This window comes from Stigmatopora nigra, chromosome 2 (genome assembly GCF_051989575.1).
Source record: "Stigmatopora nigra isolate UIUO_SnigA chromosome 2, RoL_Snig_1.1, whole genome shotgun sequence".
Lineage (NCBI taxonomy): Eukaryota > Metazoa > Chordata > Actinopteri > Syngnathiformes > Syngnathidae > Stigmatopora > Stigmatopora nigra.
The window spans coordinates 14,489,206-14,509,180 of NC_135509.1; the positions used below are offsets into that span (position 1 = coordinate 14,489,206).

General features: G+C 38.4%; 2 protein-coding genes across 3 annotated transcripts in view; one reads left to right on the top strand and one right to left on the bottom strand.

Moving 5' to 3' along the window:
- Positions 1-3,495: 3,495 nt before the first annotated feature.
- LOC144211685 (A-type voltage-gated potassium channel KCND2-like) overlaps positions 3,496-19,975 on the bottom strand; it is a 42,347-nt gene continuing 25,867 nt past the window's right edge. The window contains exons 3-7 of one of the 2 annotated variants that reach the window (XM_077739104.1): positions 11,379-11,541; positions 10,907-11,005; positions 9,900-9,998; positions 5,513-5,733; positions 3,496-4,166 (exon numbers count right to left, since the gene is read on the bottom strand). In XM_077739104.1, coding sequence (XP_077595230.1) covers positions 3,986-4,166; positions 5,513-5,733; positions 9,900-9,998; positions 10,907-11,005; positions 11,379-11,541 — 763 coding nt within the window. In that variant the 3' untranslated portion in view covers positions 3,496-3,985. The remainder of the gene's footprint in view (positions 4,167-5,512; positions 5,734-9,899; positions 9,999-10,906; positions 11,006-11,378; positions 11,542-19,975) is intronic. The other variant, XM_077739112.1, reaches the window with a different exon arrangement.
- The window catches only part of LOC144211700 (uncharacterized), a 99,345-nt gene continuing 85,733 nt past the window's right edge, over positions 6,364-19,975 (top strand). Inside the window, exon 1 of the mRNA XM_077739125.1 lies at positions 6,364-6,496. The gene's annotated coding sequence lies outside the window, so the exon portion shown is untranslated. The remainder of the gene's footprint in view (positions 6,497-19,975) is intronic.

Consider the following 19,975-nt stretch of genomic DNA (forward strand, 5'->3'; position numbering starts at 1 on the left):
ATGCATCTTTATAATGTGCCACTAATAGAAATATTTCTAAATATTTCAACCCCCGCAAATCCAGTACGGTGCATTTGTGACGTACAGTTCAGTTTTTATTGTTAAAGTACAATACATAACCATTTTGAATTTTGTTTCCAAAAATATAAGTAGGAACAATTTTTATTTAACTTTTATGTGCAGTTCATTCACAAATATTCACATTTCAAATTACGTCAATTTTTTTCAGGGGCAAATGGGGACACTCCGTACAGTTGATCATTGACAATAGTCTTGTTTTTCTTTCAAAGCAAAAAGTGTTTTAGAAGAATTTTACATCCGAACACAGACACGTGCGTGCACGTTCACACACAAATATTCACGCACACAGGCCTCGTTGCGTTGTTCCCTTTTACAGACAAGCCACCTTACAGGAAGCAGAGACAAACTTTAATAGAACAGAATTTTGCAATGACAGCATGCAAAAATCCTTATTTCAACCAGCCAACAGTCAAAAAATAGAACGCCAACCACTGTCCAAACCAAACTAAAGCTAGAAATAAAGGGACTCAATGTCCCAATCCATCAAGTCCTGGAGATATTTACAATATGAAAACTGTACAAAATGGGCCTTAAACACAGTGAAATCTACCCAGTCATGACAAGTCATAAAAGATACTTTTACCAACTTATTCCAGCTGGTTGCAAAGTCACCGCACGAGAGGTAAATGTCGCTTATTTTTTTACAATGTGTGTCCTTATTCAGTGAAGAGGATTGATTTCCCAAGTTCACTTGCACATTTTCCACAAAAAAGATATCGGGATGCCTATCGGAACTGGACATCCACAAGTCTGTGTTGTTTATTTCCATTCCAGGATGGGCTTTCTGTGAATTTACAAGAGTGGTGCTGAGGAATGGCGCTCCAATGTGGAAGCAGGAAGGATGGAATGCAGTAGTGCTATAACTTGCCAGTGCCAGGTTACAGTATAATCCCTTTTTAAGGGAGTAGGGGGAGTAGCAGAACCATTGCGATATGAAAACCACATGAAAAAAAAATAACAGTAGCATAAATGTAAGTCCAGTTTGTCATGTCGTGCCTTTGTCCTTGATATTCCTGACTAGATAAAAGTTTGTTTTGTATTTGATTCAGTGATTGTTCTACGGCAGGGGTAGGGAACCTATGGCTCGAGAGCCATATTTGGCTCTTTCCATGGGTGCATATGGGTTTCCACTAATCTGTGAGGTAAAATATGGAAATCACTAGTGAGGGAGTCGAGTCCTGAATGCACCAATAGGATTGTCACATTGACATTGTGGCGTTGAGACTAGCTTTAGCAGCACTTTAATCATAATTTTAATTTTTATTACTTTTCTGAATGCATCATTTCAGTAATACTGATAGAGTACCAACAGCATAACAAAGTTGTCAAAAGAAATCAGAGACTTTTTGTGATTAAAAATTGGTGAAATGACCAAAAAATAAAAACTAAAGTGCACATTTTAATATATTTTTACTTTTAAATTCTGAGAATGGCTCTTTAGAAATAACATTAGAAAATAAGAGTAGTTTATGGCTCTCTCTTTTAAAAAGGTTCCCGACCCCTGTTCTACGGTGTCTAGTATTCTTTGCCTTGTGCAGATATTGAGTGTTTTTTGTGTTGTTATTATAGTTAAACCCTTCTCTTGTAGTGCCTTGCTCTTTGTCACAGTTACTTTCAGCTTTTTATTAGATCCCTGTTGACCTTTTTGTCACTGGCGCTTTTTGTTACTTTCTTTTCATCTCCGCATTTTGCCTGTGTTTTGATTTGAACAAATCTTTTAAAATGCATCCTTGGTTCAAGTCGCACTGTAAGACCATAACTCTAACAACATTTAAAGTCATTGAAAAGCACTTAACATTAGTAAATCAGACTTTTAGAGTACTGCAGTACCTTGAGCTATAAATGTTATTTGTTCTGTAACCACAAGTCATGCAAACTCAAATTCATAAAACAGTACCAATTTGTCATTCTATAGAGAGATTAAAGATTTAATGCCAAAAAAAAGGTCACTTGCTCGCATAGTTTATTGAATAAAAAGCAAATTGTGCTTGCTGTGCGCTTTTAATTTGTTTTATTCTTTGGGACTTTATGCTTCATGATTGCATTTCCATTTCTTAGACCTGACCCCTTGTTTAATTTTTGTTCTGTATATTTGTTTTCAATATCTTATATTGGGCCACTAAATCAGATACAATTCACTGTATGTTAGAAGAGAAAAATCTAAGGAAAAAGGCCATAGAAGGCTATTGAAGCCAAATTGATCAACAAACCTTTACATGTTTTCCTAATTTAAACTTTCAACTGCTATCAATTTAAAACATATGGAGCAATAACCCATACAAACATGGCAGCCAAAAATACTCGTAGGTGTATATTTAATCGCTTTTTGTGCACATGATGGAAAAAGAATAAACAAGATTGAATAGTGTAAACTCAGATTTACAAAATGATCTATTAATTTAAATAATGACTTTTTGATTATCAATTTTTTAGTTTGTTTGTTAATTAAATTAAATTTAACAGCATCATTTTAGCACAACCTAATATACCTACTTGCATATGTCCATTATTAATATATTTCCATGACTTCAAAATCACTGCATGTGCCTTATCTTATTAAGGTTATAGTCTGGTGATGAATGTTACAAAACCATGTAATCATTTTTGGATGAGCAAGGTCAAGATAAGAAGCCTATGTTATTACATATTGTACCAACATTGTTCACAAATGAATACATGGCAATGAGAACCAATATAGATTAGACTTCAGCAGTCGTGCACACATTGCAGTGATTTTGAAAACAAATATTCTAGTCCTCCATCAAGAAAATAGGTATCGACCTGCAAACCATCTAATTTGTTGGAAAAATATCCACACCAATTGCATAGGTTCTATGCACATTTCATAATAATCCCACACCTTTTAGATTGTCTAACTTCTAATCAACCTCAAGAAACCTCATTAAGTGCTTGCAACAGAGGCGGTGCTAATCAATATTTGCAGAGTTTGGGTCCTCTGCTTGACGAGTATACATAGCGTACAGGTTAGGAATATGCCCCAAAGAGCATGTTATCCCCCCTTTAGAAGTTTGCTAAGACCCTTCTGGCTGTCATTTATTATTTTTTTTAAATTTTCAAATCTTTCAGTTGACTAAATAAACTTGTTTCACTGAAATCAAAAGGTACATGTAGTAATTAAAACTTGGAAGCTTTTCAAAACCCAATACGTTTGAGTTTATAAACTTCAAAACTTTGCGGCATTTGTTTTGGGGGCAAATGATTAGAGTTTACGGTATGGAAATGCTGCAATAAGCATTACTATAGAAACATATGCTCTGTTCTTCTGCTGTTTGTCAGTAGAGCTTAGTGCTGCATGACATGTTTTAGCAAAACCTCATTTGTAGTGTGGTATTGTTTTTAGTTAAACAAAATAAACAAGACATGACTCCACTATGTAGAAAACTGAGTATGGAGCCAAAGCGGTCTTCTGTCCATTCACAGACAGCATATGTGAAGCGTTAAAAATCAAAGATTGGAGTGCCCGTTAGTCATGGTGCCACTGTCGTCACAAAAAAAGTGGCTTTTGCAAGGAGGGCAATGAACTGGTGTGCTTTGTCATTAGAGGCCCGCCAAAACACACACACACACACACAAAAAAAACGTTCACAGACATCCCAAAATAAAGTATTTTTTCAATTTGTTTAGGCAATGATGATCACCACGCATTCCCTCGGCTGTGCTTAATGGGACAAGATGTGCTGGTCACGTCTCGCTTACGTCATTCACGTTGACGCTTAAAAAAAATAATTAAAAAAAACATGCAGAGAGAGTTTGACATCAGATGAGATCATCGCCCAGAAACAAATCATCTCATAATCCCTCCCGGGTTGGCAGGTTCATGCTCGCTGGTCCCATCTCCTTGAGCATGGCAGGACGGTGGGGAGCGAGGTGTCCCGGCAGGCGTCTACAAGGCTGACACTCGCACAATGTTGCTCTGAGAGTACACCGAGGCAGTGCCGGACAAGCCATCGTCATCGGGCGAGGTCGCCACCGGGGCAGCGAGGCTAACCATGCAAGGGCTGACGTAAGCCTCGTCACATTTCAAGGGCACCGTCTCGTCCAATTTGGCGTTCAGGCTGGAGCGGCTGCATAATGACCAAAAAAGAAAAACAGAAAATAGACATAAGTGGACTAAAAGAAGAACTGTTACAGTTCACAAATGACGTCATGGTCTTTTGGCATTACAGCTTTTGACAAAAACTCCTTTTGTTTAATGTATTTGTCATAACTGGGATATTTGGTGGTTTTAATCCTTATCAATTCAAGGATTAACTTACTTAAATATATTACTTAAATTTGACATTATTCCATTAGCTGATTCTAAAACTGGAACTTAATTTGCGATATTTCATGACTCAAAGCATTGTGTGCCAACAAACCCACCCATGAAATAAAAATGTAATTTTTAAAGAGTGAAAAGTGTTTTATATATATAAATATATATATAAATATATACTACATGTTCCACTCTTTTGAAGAATGTACCACTATTTCTAGTACCAATCAGGTTAATTCTGTAAAGAGGGAACACTTATGTGACAAATGGTGCATAAATAAAAGTACAAAAAAAGATGAGTACAGAGAACAGAGTACTTGTCATTCACAGAGTGTGGTTTTGCCTGCATGTGAAAATGGAACTTCTCACATCTACTTTGCTATCTTCACATGCTGGCATTAATGAATGAGTTCACACAGCACAACTAATGGATCAGTAGAAGCCGTCTGTGAAAGCCAATTATCTTACCAACTTCATGTGTTATCAGGACATGCAAGACTTTTTTTTAATTTCTTACACATTGAGTTATCTGCTTTATGTTGTTATCAGTGGAGTTGAAATTGAATTATATATAGATTATTTATTTTTAAGGTGTTGCATTGAATTACAATCTATTGATCTCTGGAGCAAATGTGATATACTGGGTGGCAAGACTTCAATGCAGAAAGAAAAAAATCTGTGTCAGAATACATTTCATATATAAAGAAGCCATTTTACAAATCTTTGCTGTGAGTTACAGTCAATGACAACAAGCAATATTCAGATTTCCGAATATAGCAGGATGAAAAATGTGCTTAAATTAATTAAACCGCTTTTAAGTGTTAGGCAGGAAAACTCTATACACAATTCTTTCTTTATTATATTTTTAAAAATCATATTTTGTTGTTATCAACCACCAAATGATTTTTTGTTAGACAATTAACGGCAACTGATTTTGTACTCAGAGAAAATGCCCATGTGATTTAAAACACTTTGTATGTAAGAAAAGAACGTAAGAAATCAACAACAGTAAACTTCTATGGACCTCCCACTATATTTTTGCGTACAAAACAAAAACCGTTGGGCCTACTTGACAATCTCACCCCGATGGTCCACCAACACAACTGTGCAGCCTGATGAATAAGGATGAGGAAAATAATGATGAGCGGGCCCTACCTGTTGGCTATGGGCCTTTCTCGGATTTGGATGGTGCTAAGCTCCTGGTTGTTTGTGCTTGGCAAGCTGAAGCTGTTCTTCTTCCTGTGGCGCCGAGAACAGCACGAGCCCAGGCCATGCGGCGAGGACGACAGCGAGGAGGAGCGGGAGCCTGACTTTTTGATCACTGAAATCTCCATGCAGTTAGCCTGGAATGTCTGTTCATCCACAAACTCGTGATTCTGGAAAAAATGGAATCACTGTGATCAATTCAGACGACAAAGACTTAACAGGATGAATGTGCTTATATTCTGTTCTTAGTAATATTTTAATTGCATCACATTTGAGCTTTAAAAATAAGAAGCAATGCGATTGGGGCTCCAGCACCCCCACGACCCGTGTGCAGAATATGAATTAATGGAAATAGAATCATAATTCATGTTGTTCTGAATTCCGATGCAACTTTGTGTTACCTTTCGGTAATTCGTATACCATTGACGATTATGTAATGATACGACAGCTCATGAAGAAAACATTTATTAGATTTGGCATGTACTGACACTTGATCACACATAAGTGCGTGCAAGGCGGGCCACAAAATCCAGTTCCATATCAGTTTTGATGAATGCTATTTCTGTGTTGTTTGTTAGTACGTGTCGACACCGATAATAGAATTTTTGTGCAATCTCGTGGCCTTATTTGATAGTTGTCTAGTTACCAGTACAACACTAATAGTAATATCAGGGGTACCTCTACAAATATTCCACTAAAATCAGCGGGCGTGGCTTTTAGTTCCAACCCATCAGGAAGACACTTTTTCCCAATCTGGTATTTTGTAAGAGCAATCAGTGGATTGTAGTCAGGTGCATCTTGTTTCAACAGGAACCTCATTGATTAGATAGTTTGTTCTTGATTGGTCAGAACAAAGAGCATGACTGACTGCAGCTTTTGAGGACATGGTTTTCATACCTTTGCTTTATGAACATGTGACCGGAGGCATACTCAGTAAGTACTCAAACTCTGCACTTAAATGGAAGTAGACACTTGTTTGAGACACATAAAATGAAATAGTACAAATAATAACCATGGGAGCTGGTCACAGTTTTGAATTGTTTGGTATTGGTAATGCCTCACTGTTGTAGATCTCTCAAATATATTACTAAGGGAGGTGTCGGGTGAAACCAGAGTACCCAGAGAAAATCCACACAGGAGTGGGGAGAACATGTAATTGTTGAGGAGGCCAAGCTAAGTTAATACTGACACTGCAGATAGCTACTGATAGATTAGTGGTATTTCTGAAAGTGAGGGGTTAATTCCCAGTCAATGAATATGTGTGGTAGTCTGTCTGTCAGTATATGACCTTCAAATAACCTGCCACTAGTAAATAGTATACTCTGCCTTTGGCTCTAAGTCAGCAGGGACATGCTCAAGTACCCTGCAACAGCAAAGAATAAGTGCTTTTGGAAATAAATATATAATGTACAGACAACCTGAACAATCGGCTTAAGTTCAAAAACCAAAGAGGCCTATTTGTCAGCACCTCCCACCACAGGTGAACAGCATTTAACGCCATATAGTTTAATAATTGGAATATGATTCATTGCTGTAGCAGAAATGTATTGGGCCAGATGTCCACATTAAGCGCCATCTGCGCAAACCTTCAACAGCATCATGTCTGTGACAAATGAGCATGACTTGAAGGTCACGCTCGCCTCGAGGTTGCAGACATTGTCAGCAGGGGGCACCAGTGTGGCACCACCAGGCCCGGCTGTTTGATGCCAGAGACACCTGCAAATAACCTTTTTTTTTTTTTTTTTAATGAGAAACCACACTATTGTACATATCTCAAATATGAGAACTAATGGAGGTGTGGGGGGTGTAATCAGACTTTTGGTGTGATTGAAAAATGTTTACTAAACATGTACAAAATCAAACTTAGTCTGTTTTTGATTTGCAAATTCACACTTTTTGGAGGGCTTGACATTTTATTTGCACAAAATGTTGTTTGTCGACTCTGAGATGATCCAATATCACACTAAAGTAGTGTTTGGCACTATCTTGTTGAACTTGAATGTTTTTCTGAGTGGGCACAAAATAAGGTGGATAGGTCTTTTGCAGAAAATAGCTGAGTTTAGTTTTTGAAATGTTAGGAAAAAGAAAAAGTGTAACTGACAAAAAAATGCAAAATCAACCTTTTGACAAAACCTTTTCTCCTTGCCAATTAGGTTGTATACTGTTTTTCAGCCGTCTTTCACATGTCATAAAAAGATGCAAATGATTTTTGGAAAAAAAAATGTCTTCTCATCCATTTATTCTTTCAAATTCTTATGTAAATAGGAAAATGTATATTTGATTGTCTCGATTCAGATTTTTATGTATGCAATATGCATGTACTTTGAATATGAAGATTTGCAACATAATTGTTTGTTCACGCAGATATGAAAAACAAAAATAGTGCTGAGTAGCATTTAATGCGATATGGTTTGCATCTAAATAACTATTTTCCAAAACTGTATTTTCTCAACTTTGAAACTAAGGTTCCTACAGAAGCAACCTTTAGTTCTACACTATAAATTAGAAAAGCGTATTGCTACTGCACCATAAAGAGAAAGTTGACTATTACGATATAACGGGAAATTTCTTTATTATAATAAAATAAAGCCGAATGGAACCTCCCTGTAATTTCAGGTCACTAGCAGTTAGATATTCAATCTCTGTAAGCACTTGGGCTTATTCTATAATTTTTTTACAACCTTTTTTTCTTGGAAAGAAGAGGTGCATAGTTACATAGCTGTTAACTTTAATTTACAAGATATGAAAAAAAGATGCACATTCCTACATCAAGCTCTACCCTTGACCTAAACCAGAAGGAATTGTTTTATTTTCTTCTGGTGTGAAAGAAGTATCCTTCTGTTACAACAAAGGGAAAAAAATCGAGAAAATATTTTTCTATTGGAAGGAACCAATCTCTGGTTTCTTTTTTTTGGGCCTATTTTGTGTTACTATTGCCAGAGAAGACAGAATTTCGCAAGTCGGAAAATCAGTCCAACATGAAAAATGTGAAAGTCTGCTTTGAAAAAAAAAATCTGCCATTAAATAGGCTTGGATTGGATTGGATTGGATAATTTTATTCATCCCGTATTTGGAAAATTACATTGTGGCAGTAGCAAGAGGGTGATTAGGCAGAACTTTAGCCCAGTAAAAGTATATTTGTACATACATTGGTTACTTCCCATCACTAATGGTACCCGACAGACAGGAAAATAGGATATAGGCATTACTGTATATAGGAATGAGCAGCAGTGTAAATTCTGCCTTAAAAAGCCACCACCAGACGCTTGAGGCCAATATGTGTGCATCACAATGGCATGAACCCTTTATAGAGCTGTTCCTACATGAAGTGCCACAGAGGAATGGGCTGGTGGAGGTCATTAATAAGGAAGAACAGTGATTTACCGCCTGGGCCTTGTCTGCATGGCCTCGCAGGGCTGCGCCAGTGTAAAACTTGTCGCATCCTCGCATTTAGAAGGCTCTTAAGCCTTTAAATTATACATTGCGTAAAATCAAGCGTGCTGGTTTGTTTACCGGGAATAATGTTTCTGGCTGACTGGAGCCATGTTATCATGGCATGTCGCTGACGTCAGGGGGTGGGATAAGATGAGGAGGAGGGGAGGAACCACTATTCCCCGGTCTCTTTTGCAGGCTATTTTTATCTGCCGCATATGAATAGATTCCACATTTAGCACACGGATGAAAAAACTCACTTTAGTTCTATTTGTGTGACGAGTCATATCACAAGCGTGCGCTACTGTTAATCCAGTCTGCATGAGTGATGCGGCCTTGTGTTGCCGACCTGCTTTTTAGTCATCTATATTAAACTCTGTAAACAAAATCAGGAATGTTGAAATTTGGTGGTAACTTGACTTATCTTTGTAACTAAATTCAACTTTAAATCAAACCCATTAAAGTGAGCTGCCAATTTAATCTATTCTAGCCCAAAAATATGAATTATTTTTTCATTTTAAAGAAAAATAGTACTGCATTCTACATGAACAATTTATCTCTCAGAGTCATTTAAACTTGCTCGTATTTATTACTTTAAAGCTATTAGAACAGTAAGGATTTTGAAGTTTTAAGAAGTTATAATTTGCTCTGATTGGCTGGCAACCCATCGAGATTGTAGTCCACCTTCTTCCTGTAAGTAGCTACAATAGGTTCCAGCACCCCTGCAGCCCTATCAAACATAATCAGTTCACTAGTTGAATGAACAAAGGTTTTAATTTGCCGAAATTGCTAAACTGCCTTTTTTTAAAAAACATTTTGAGTTCATATTTTGCCATCAACCAAAGCTAGAGAGCTAACCATTTTTATTTACTGTTCTTGAAGTCAGGACAAAATGGAAACTTACCGTAGTCTTCTCCAAGCAGTGCAGAAGGTGATGGTGTTGGCTCTCAAATGGAGGGTTGGTCGATTTCCCAACCAGGGCTTGTCCTGCCTCCTTGGAGGCCTTGGAACAAACAAAATAAAACAAAACAAAACAAGAGTTGGAACATAAGAGCAGTATTTGGAGCCTAATTGTTGGGTGCAATGACTGTCAGGCAACGGCTAGCTCAGTAATGTAGTGGAGAGTACACAAATGCTGATCTGTAGCACGGCAGCCAATCTACTGCGACCCGGCGAGTATGAGGATGTTCGAGAGATGCATGACACAACCGTTTTTTAAAAATTATTATAGTTTTTTTTTTTAAATCAATAGAGACCATGGAGAAATCCAAATGGGCGATTCCGTGCAACAGCAGTGGCACGTCCGAGACACAGATCGAACACACCGCATCAAACACAGCACAGAACCAGAAAACTAGCACAACGACACCACACGCTTTGGATGAAGCTCTGCACAGCTCTGGGATGGAAGGTGTTAGTCTGCACTTATAGCTAGGGAATGTTCTAGAAATAACACAAATTGGATCAAAAACAGAGTTTAGAGGAGATGTAAGGCTGAGCAGACAGCCTCCAGAAGGGACCCACTATCCAGGAAGCCCATTTTGTTCTTCCCCCCACTTTCCCCTCCAAACGCTGTTGGACAGACATGCAGAGCTGGGTCATGAGTCAGTGTGACTGTAAGGCAAGGAGTGTGCCTGCCGGGCCCGCTTCATGTATGGACAGAGATAGACTGTTGACCAAGCATGTCAATGCCGAGAGTTGCAATGCAAGAGAAGAGAGGACAACGAAAGCACTGAGATGATAGCAGCCCCCTCCCCATTTCCCTGTGAGTGTGGTGGTATGATCTCCCGCCAAACCACCCCATCCCCGACCCGACGTTGCCCCTTCCCAGAGCCGAGCGGCATGCAAGCGTCAGCGAGGCCCCCGGCCAGTCAGCCCCTGAGCCGCCGCTTGCCCCCCCTCCCGCGTTACCTCCTCCAGTGAGTCGATCAGGAGCCCATTTTGTTTGTAGCGCATATAGGCATTAGTGCCTCGAATCTTCGCCGCACGGATTCTAGCGAGTCGAGTTTTCTGTTTGAACAAACAGATCTCGGTTTTAGCCTTTGCTGTCTGACTAATTGCCTCTGAATCCCAGTGACAACCCCGTAATTTAGCCAGGAACGGCTATAATTGAGATCTACATACTCTGCCTTAGAGAAACACTTTCAGGTTCGGTAAAAAAATACCTAACAAATTTCTTATTGGAAAGCTGCTGACATTATTGCTCTTAAGATCATCCTTGCCCCAACTGAAATGTACTCTTAGTCAATATGCACAGGAACACAAAACAAGATATACATTCGAAAAGATAGCTTTTGTTTGTGTCACTGCTCCATGGGGTTAAGGAAAGAACAGAAAGCAGAAAAGTCACAAGGAGATAAGAGAGTGGACAGGGATTTAGTACCCTCTGAGCTCGCCGTTTTTCCGCCCTTTGGCTTTGGTGGTAGATGCGGCTGAAGTTGGACACGATGACAGGCACAGGCAAGGCGATGACCAACACCCCACTCAATGAGCATATGGAGCCGAAAATCTTCCCCACAATTGTTTTTGGGACCATGTCGCCGTACCTGAAAAACATTGGAAAACCAACCAAATATTGAGTAGAAAGCAAGGACACACAATAATAAATGAACGCAACACACTATGTTAGGGAATGCTTGCTGCATTAAGAACTGCCACAAGCAGGAAATTGTAAGCACTTAGGAAAGTGCTGTTTTACTTAACGTCTAATATGCCTTTAACTTGTGGGCACCGTTGCTAAAGATGAGTCACTTTCTGTCGTCAATGCGACAAGAGGGAATTGTTGATTTTAATTGAGTTCCTTGTTTAGCACACTAGCGGTCAAGGATGGAAAAGTAACATGTAGAAAATTGTATTGTTGGCAGGAGTCTGCCAGACTTTGATTTTTCTTGTTTCTTCTCCTTTTGGGTGTTGTGAATGTTTGTGAGTGCGAATGGTTGTCTGTCTTTATGTGCCCAACGAATGACTGGCGACCAGTTAAGGGTGTAGTCTGCAACCCATACAAGATGTGCGGTACGGAAAATGAATGAGTGAATGCAGTAACTAACAAGCAAGTGTGCAGAAAATGTATTGCAGGTAATAATGGGGCTAAAAAGACATTACTAGTAAGACAGTGATTCATTGAAGTGTGTCTTATTTGTTCGGACAAAGAGCATATTATACTGGTGATCATGTTTTTTCTCTGAACACGCAAAAAGCCAGGAGGGGCTTTTTGAATCTATGTGGCATAAATATGTCCATAAGTATTATATCCAGGAGAAAAAGAAAAAAACTGTATGTATTGTAATGAAGGCAGATGTGTCCTCAGGCACAACATCAAACTTGGCATTTATTTTGATGACTGTGTTTTCAGATGTGTCACAGAGTACAAATATGCAAGTGTTGTTGTTTTGAATGCCTGATCAGGACAAAAAGAGACATGGACAAGGCCAGAGTCAATTCTGCTGTCAAAAAATGCACTGAAGATCTTAGTCTGACTAATGGGTTAATTATTATAAGGTTTTCCCAAATGTACTCTTCTGGTTTATTGTCACGTTTAGGAAAGCTTTATATGAGGAAATACGTTTCTAGTGCTGCAAAATTGCCACATGTATCACTGCACAAATGAAATGGAATCTGTTGTTGTACATACTTTATAGGGACAAGAGGGGTGATTTGTTTCATTTGGTGAAATAAGCCAGTAGTAGATTTTTTCATCAATCCGTTTATACATCTACCATTTTAGAAAGAGGTGGGAAAGTGGTAAACAGTAACCAAAGAGATATTCTGCATTAAAATGAGACAGAATTGTTTTGAATTGGAAAACAATGTGACAAGTGAAGATAAACACATTTAACGCTGTGACTGGAATCCAATTCATTACTGCTACCAAATAATATTTGTCAAGTACATTTCAAGGGGTAGGCATGATAAAAGGCCTCACCCATCTTGTTTGGGGAAATTGATACATCAACATAACCAAAATAAAGAATAAATATGAGGTGATTGCTGTATCATGCTTTGGATTTCAGATCAGCATTTCTTTTTTTTGCTGGAGAAACGATTAGGCAAATGATCTTGGCTTGTTATGTTGATTATGGAAAAAGAAATGCCAAAATATTGCAAGTCAGTTTATGTACCCTGTAATGAAAAAAGAGAGTGGAAGGAGATGACGTATGAGCAATTTGAACTTTGTAAATTATTTTATTTGTTTGGTGAAGCTGATTTGAAGAGGCACACATTTAAATAATGATGGTGGTTTCATTATATGCAGAAGCTCTTCCAGATTAAATTGAAAGGATTATTTGACAAATTAATTATTCTAATTGCTTGCAAATTTAAATTTTTATCATTGACATGAACTGAAGATATTTGAAATAGACTTTAAAAATTCAAAATGGGTATGGAATCAAAGCTTTTGAGACACTTTCTCCCCTACTGAATGACGGAATGACGTCCACTCATTGATAGAGGCGTGCGAGTGGACTGAGTGGGTCTGACATTTGAAATATTGGGCTTGGTGTTGTAATGGTAGCGGTGGGTTCTTATCCATACCCATGGAGAAAAATTCGAAACAGTTATTCATTCAGTGGGGTGTGAGAGAACTAATCACACGCCTTATGCTTATGAGTCATGTTTGCCATGCCGTGACACATACTCTCTAGCACCTCTTCAATAAGAAACAACGCATATTTTTTCCTTTTTCTTACTGAATACTTTTTTTTTAATTCCTCCAATGCACTGAATCTGCAAAATGTGAGGCGCGAAGTAGCAAGGGGTCATTGTATTGGTTCATGCAGTGATAAAAGTATAGTAACATGACTAATTGCTAAGCTTTGTTGGTGGCTTGGAAAAAAAATGGTAGATTCCTGGAGGTTGGGTCCCTGAAAAGTAGATCTTGAGCAAAAAAAGTTTGGGTAATTCTGCTCTAAGACAACATCTTCAGATGGCAAAAATTAAACTGCTTTGAAAACAGTAAATTAGTTCTTTGAAATACTTTTCAAATTTTTCCTAATAAATTTCAGATAGCTTTTTATCATGGCTGGCAACTGTTTTAAATTGTGCTCAAAATGCAAAATATGTCTCCTTGAAATAAACTAACATTGAGGTTTTGCAGTCTTTGTTTCATGTTTTATTTTTTGATAGTCTTGAAATAGTTGCAATGACCTAAGAGTATTACTTGAGAAAAATGAATTTAGACATTTGAAGTGGGTGAGGAATAAATAGGACTTGTGTGAAGTCTCATCTTTATGACCTACTTTCCATGTGTTCTGCTTAAAACCCTTTTCATATGTAATCATGCATGCACCTGCTGGCTTGGGCTAATTCCTTCATGTCGTGACCAAGCATCCCTCATGACACATGTAAGCTAAAACAACCTTGCAAAAGATATAGCGATTCATAACATATAGTGGGGAGATGAAACAGAGTTGCTGAACCCAAGAGAAATCTTTTAAGTTGGGAGCGCCTGTTGTTTTTGTTCTTACTCGTGCATCAAAGCAGATGTTACATTTTAAATGTGGTTGTGTGTAGAGAACAAGGTTGCTTTGGAGTATATCCAAGCTCCCTTTTCTATCTAAGCACCCTCTGCAAAGGTCAGTCAGGCAACCTATTTATCTCTTAACATATACATTAAGAAGGCTGTGAATGTATGCCTAGAAGCAATCGAGAGTGTTCCATTAAGAACAGCCATTTTATTGGCATGTGGGCAGAACCTTTCACACTGATGTTGCCTCCTTTCAATAAACATCTACACATGCAGTCACGAGTGTAGTACATGCAGCAACTATTTTCAGTGGTGGTAAACAAGTAACAATGTACAATATGATTTGTTACATGAACACCTGTCATTTTTTTGGGTGGCTTTTGCTTTTTTGATTGTGTTCAGTGACATCTTGCCTGGTGAGTTTTGTTCTGTGATCACACTCATAATCTATATTAGCACACTGCATATTTGTTTGCACTTTTGAAATGCATTGTGTTAGTTGCATCTCATTCTGCAATAAGAAGGAATTTACTGGGGGTTGACATCTTGATTGATTGGTTGAGATGTGTGAATGATTGTGGAAAATAGGGATGTCAGTTAAAAGGACACTGCAGTCATCCTGATGATTTGCTTCTAAATTCATGAAATATGCTTGACAGTAAGTGCTGAAAAATGTGTACATAGTAAGAACAATTGTCTGTTGAATCACTGTTAACACAACGCTAAGCCACATTGTTCTCTTCAGCTACAATCTCTTTATAAATGACTCAAAAAAAGCATCCAAAACAAGAGTTCATCAAACTCCCATGTGGCACATTTACACTGTTTCGGCTGTTAAAGACACTCAGCTTTACCATTCTTAATGTCTTAGCAGGTGAATAGGACCAATAAGAAATGATTGAACATGATCTCAACTGGGAACAAGGAAATATTTGTTTTAAATTTTACAGTTGAGTTGATGTTTGGTCATCAAATGTGCTATTAGTAAACTTCAAATCAGAATGACTGCAACATGATGCCACAGTGTGTTCATTATCAGTTCATTCCAAGGTAACGTTCCAATTTCAATTAAATCTATCTTTATAATCATGCTCTTCATGTCTCCAGTGGGTCTTTTCAGATAGTGAAAGCAAGTAAGTAGTAAGTGGCAAAGCAAACACGTGTACTGCTACACAGAGAGGCGATTACCATTCACCATCATGACGCAATTAGGGAGCAAGGTTTGATTTCTCCATCGGAATTGACAGCAGCAGGCCTGGCCGACCTTGCTGATAATGACTACACATCATTGGCACGTAAGATGCATGTTGTGGAATAGCTCTCTACAGACAAGGCCCCTGGCAGGCAACATCTCGGTTGGAAAGGGAGCTGAATGACTGATTAGGATGGTGTGTTTTCCCCCTAAATATGTGCACCACTGCCCTGCAACAAAATGTAGGTGTCTTGGGATGAATGATTGGGACCCAAAAGTGTAAATGACCTGAGAAAAGCATTACCAACTGAGAGGAAGACAGATTCCAAGGGAGGAGGACATGAGCATTGCCATGAAAGCGGCGTGTTTCTGAAGTGAGGAAGGCAAATCTGAACGCAGGGCTACACGGGAGGTTAACTCTTGCATAAACGAACTAATGTCTAATGCCGGCAACCGTCTGCTTCTTGAACCATTAGGGCTTGGGTGTCCATCAATGCAGAGCTCAACTTTTACAGAGCTTGAGCATAAAGAGGTAAATGTGTACATTTTAATATCACGCTTGAAGTGATTTTTATGTATGACAGTTTTTTTTTTTTCAAACTGAGTAATCTCACAGATGTCATTAGTTTTATAGTTCATTACAGGTCGAGACATTTTCCCATATAATCACAGAAAGATCTGGGAAGCAGGTGTCAATTATGGACAAGAGTGAGGCTGTTAAGCAGAAGCACTTCCGTATTACTGACCTATCCTAGCTCTTGCTAAATTAGAGTAGTTACCCTCCCTCCTTTCATGTCACTCCTGGCCAAACATCCATTAAAATTGTCTTCAGTTGTTAAAACTGACTTTTAATTCTTAGTTGGATCAGAAATGGTACAGACCAACAATTGTACGTGTGAAATGTTCAATATTTACAATTTTATTTCATACTTTTGACGTCAGGGTGGTACAGTGGATGTGTCCACTTCACAGATCTGTGATCAATTAATCCTCAATGGCTTCCAACCTCCTGTGTAGAATTGTTCTGTTTTTCCCATGCCTGTGTGGATTGTTTCCTAGTATTGTGGTTTCCTCCCACATCTCCACAAAACAAGCACTGTACTTTGGCTGAACACTCTAAATTGTCCTTAGGTCTGAGCGTGAGCATTATTCGTCTCATTGTGCCCTGTGATTGGCTGGCAATTAATTCACAGTCTATCCTGCCTACTACTCCAGCACCCCTACAAATTATTAAATTTTGGCATCAACAATAGCCAATTATGAGGCAATCCTGAACCTCGTGGTAATTTCACACAGAGAGTAGTAATACTTACTGACTATTGCTTTATTCCCTCAAGGTGTTGCCATAACAAAAACTCAGACCTGCATGATGTTGAATGAAAAAAAGGGCCTGCCAAAATCCTCGTTTAAACTGTCAACACTGCTAATTGCACATCTGATCCAAGCAAACAAAGGCTCACCATTTGGACATGCCGAAATGTTTAACCTGTTGTGTAAGCAGGGGTCATAAATATTATTCTTCCTCAATTGGTAGTTGAATGCTTACAATCCTAATGGACAAACCCCTAAAATATTTTGGATCAGTATTATCATTTACTACAAATAATATGACATGCAGTCAAGGTACCAAATAAGATAAAAGTGCCTGGGTTTCAATTCTTTTACAACTATTTCAACTATTCTCTTTTATTCATCACCTTTATGCCACACAGAGGTCTGTCATTCTACGTGAGATGTCTGACTTTGTTGATCATGGTGTGTTTTGGTCAGTTGTGCGACTCCAGATACTATAAGAGCCTTTTGTTTTAATTATTTGTCTTCTCTCACATAGTAAAGATTGTTTCAGATGTTAGAAATCCCCATGCGTTTGCCACACTAAATGGGAGATTTCAAAGATGTTGCCGAAAATGGAAAAAAACAAGCAGTCTACTGTGGAATAGAAAGCAATGCAACTCTCGAGGTGCTGTGGGGGGAAAAAAAGAAAGCGCTTGCACAAGCAGTGATGGATCGTTTATAAGGTGAAGAGGGCTTAGTTACACCATCGCTTCATCCTCCACCACGGCGGCAGCAGGCAGAAATTAACAACAGGGAGAGATTATAGCCATGTTGGAGCTTTGTTCCTGTTGTCTCCTGGCTAGCAGGTGCCTACATTCACAGCAATGCCATGACACCAAGGTGAGGCACAAAAAGATAGATGGCCAGACCGTTATCTATCCCACAGTGGAAGGCGAGGTGTGTCTGGATGACGAGGTATCGTGCCCGTTCCAATCCATTAGAAGGCCCTTAGAAAGTTCCTCAAAACATTCAAAAGCACGGAGGAGATAAACTAAGATTTTTTACAACCTGGACAACAGACTAATACAAACGCAATACTCATGACAAAATTATGGAATAATCATCTTGGCAATGGTTGAAAATGTGGTGCCGTATTTGCTTCATTTACTTACTAAACTGTAGCTATTGATTGTTGTTTACTGCCCAATTAAAAATAAATTAAATGAATGAATTGATGAAAGGATTTAAAATCAGATCAGTGCTTTTCTCAACGGCCAGTTCAAAACCTTAAAATGATTTTGATTGTCTTGGAAAGCAATGTACTACTGTATTAATATTCTCCTTTTTTTTCAGGGGACAACCCTGAATACATACACGTGTGGTAGCATGTGTGTGTGTGTGTGTGTGTGTGTGTGTGTGTGTGTGTGTGTGTGTGTACATTAAAAGACCAGTAATTTGATATCTAGTTAAACCAAACCCTCATTCCTAAAAACGCAAATTTGTTACTTGATTGTCTTCCAGAAACCTGTGTCTGAAATCTGACTGCCATCTGGTTAGTGGGAAGCAAAAGGCAAGAGTGGGGGCGGGGGGGCTATCTGACTGTACATATACGTCATTTGTTTATGCCTTCTTTTAGAGACAGGGTGCATCTCTATGTTCAGACTTGAGATATAATTAAATTCTTGAGCTGGGACTGAGGCCAGTTGTAAAAAAAAAAAAAAAACAACACGTAAAAAAAAAAAACCCTCCTGATCTTGTCCGTTAGCTTCATTACACTACGCATGCCGTAGACAAATTAGTTCTTTAGATGTTTCGGAATTGGCAAGAGAATGAAACCTGCTTTTTCTCTAAATGTGCCTCAAGTGTAGAACAGCGCAAAGATCTGTTGTGATCCAAATTGTTGTTAATCTTGCTCAAATGCTTCATATCTGAAAAGTCAAATAAAAACCCAGCTGTATATTACAGTACCATAATAATTCCAACTAAACAAAAGCTCGTTGCAATCAAGTCGGCGCAAAAAAAAACCCAAAAAAGCAACTTTACATATATTTACAAGACTTCCCACTACAGGAAGGAAGTAGTCTGCATTTCTCAGTGGCTCATTATAAAGACGTCACAAAAGCAATTAAGGACTCCCACACAAAACATATAATTAGACCAAAGTCTTAAAATTCAAGATCCATTTATTTGATGGGATTGTGGGGAGGAAAAAAAATAAAGGAGCAAGAGCAATCATTGGTGCCATGATCATAGCCCATGAGTGAGGACTAAAACGCTTGTATGTTGTTGTTTTTTTTCCCATTACAATCCTATCAATTAAATTGGTGTTTATACTTGACTATCAAAAGCTAAACATACTTCTGTTCTCAAGCTTGTAGCTATTTTCTTGTCAATTATCATTATACAGACGTGGATGTTTGGCTGAATACGGGAAAAATGGAATTGCTCTCAAAGCTACGGAAAAAAAACACTATGTAACAATTAAGCAAAGGACAAAATGTAGAGAAACTGGTGTTCCTAAAGGAACTAGATACTTGTAAAGGTTAAAGTGAGCCGAATCCCCCCTGGGGCCGACCTCTGACACCTCAGAGTCGAGTTTTTCATCCCATAGCCGAGCTCTGCCTCCTTATTCAGATAAACAAATAATTCAATTCAAACTGGCAGTGATACCCATAGACTGGATAGAAAGTTCCGCTATTGCTTGCATATTATTTTCGCCTGCACAGTTTGCATGGTTCATATGTGAGCGCTGTACAACAAATCAGAGTCGAGCATTTATATTTATGTAACTGCTGAAAAACCAAATCTTACAGTTAATATCTGATCACTTTCACCTCAAATCCTGATTTAACCACTGCCTATATGTGTGCTTCAATATTCAGTGTATAACGTTAGAATTGTTGCTGTCCTGTATTTTCCAAAGGGCAAACGATTTGAACATTTGCAATAAAAGCAAATGGAAATAATATAACAGAAAGCCTGCCGCTATTCTCTTCATCTGATTAGTAAAATCTAACGAGATATTGAAGTCGCTCGACTGTAAGGTACC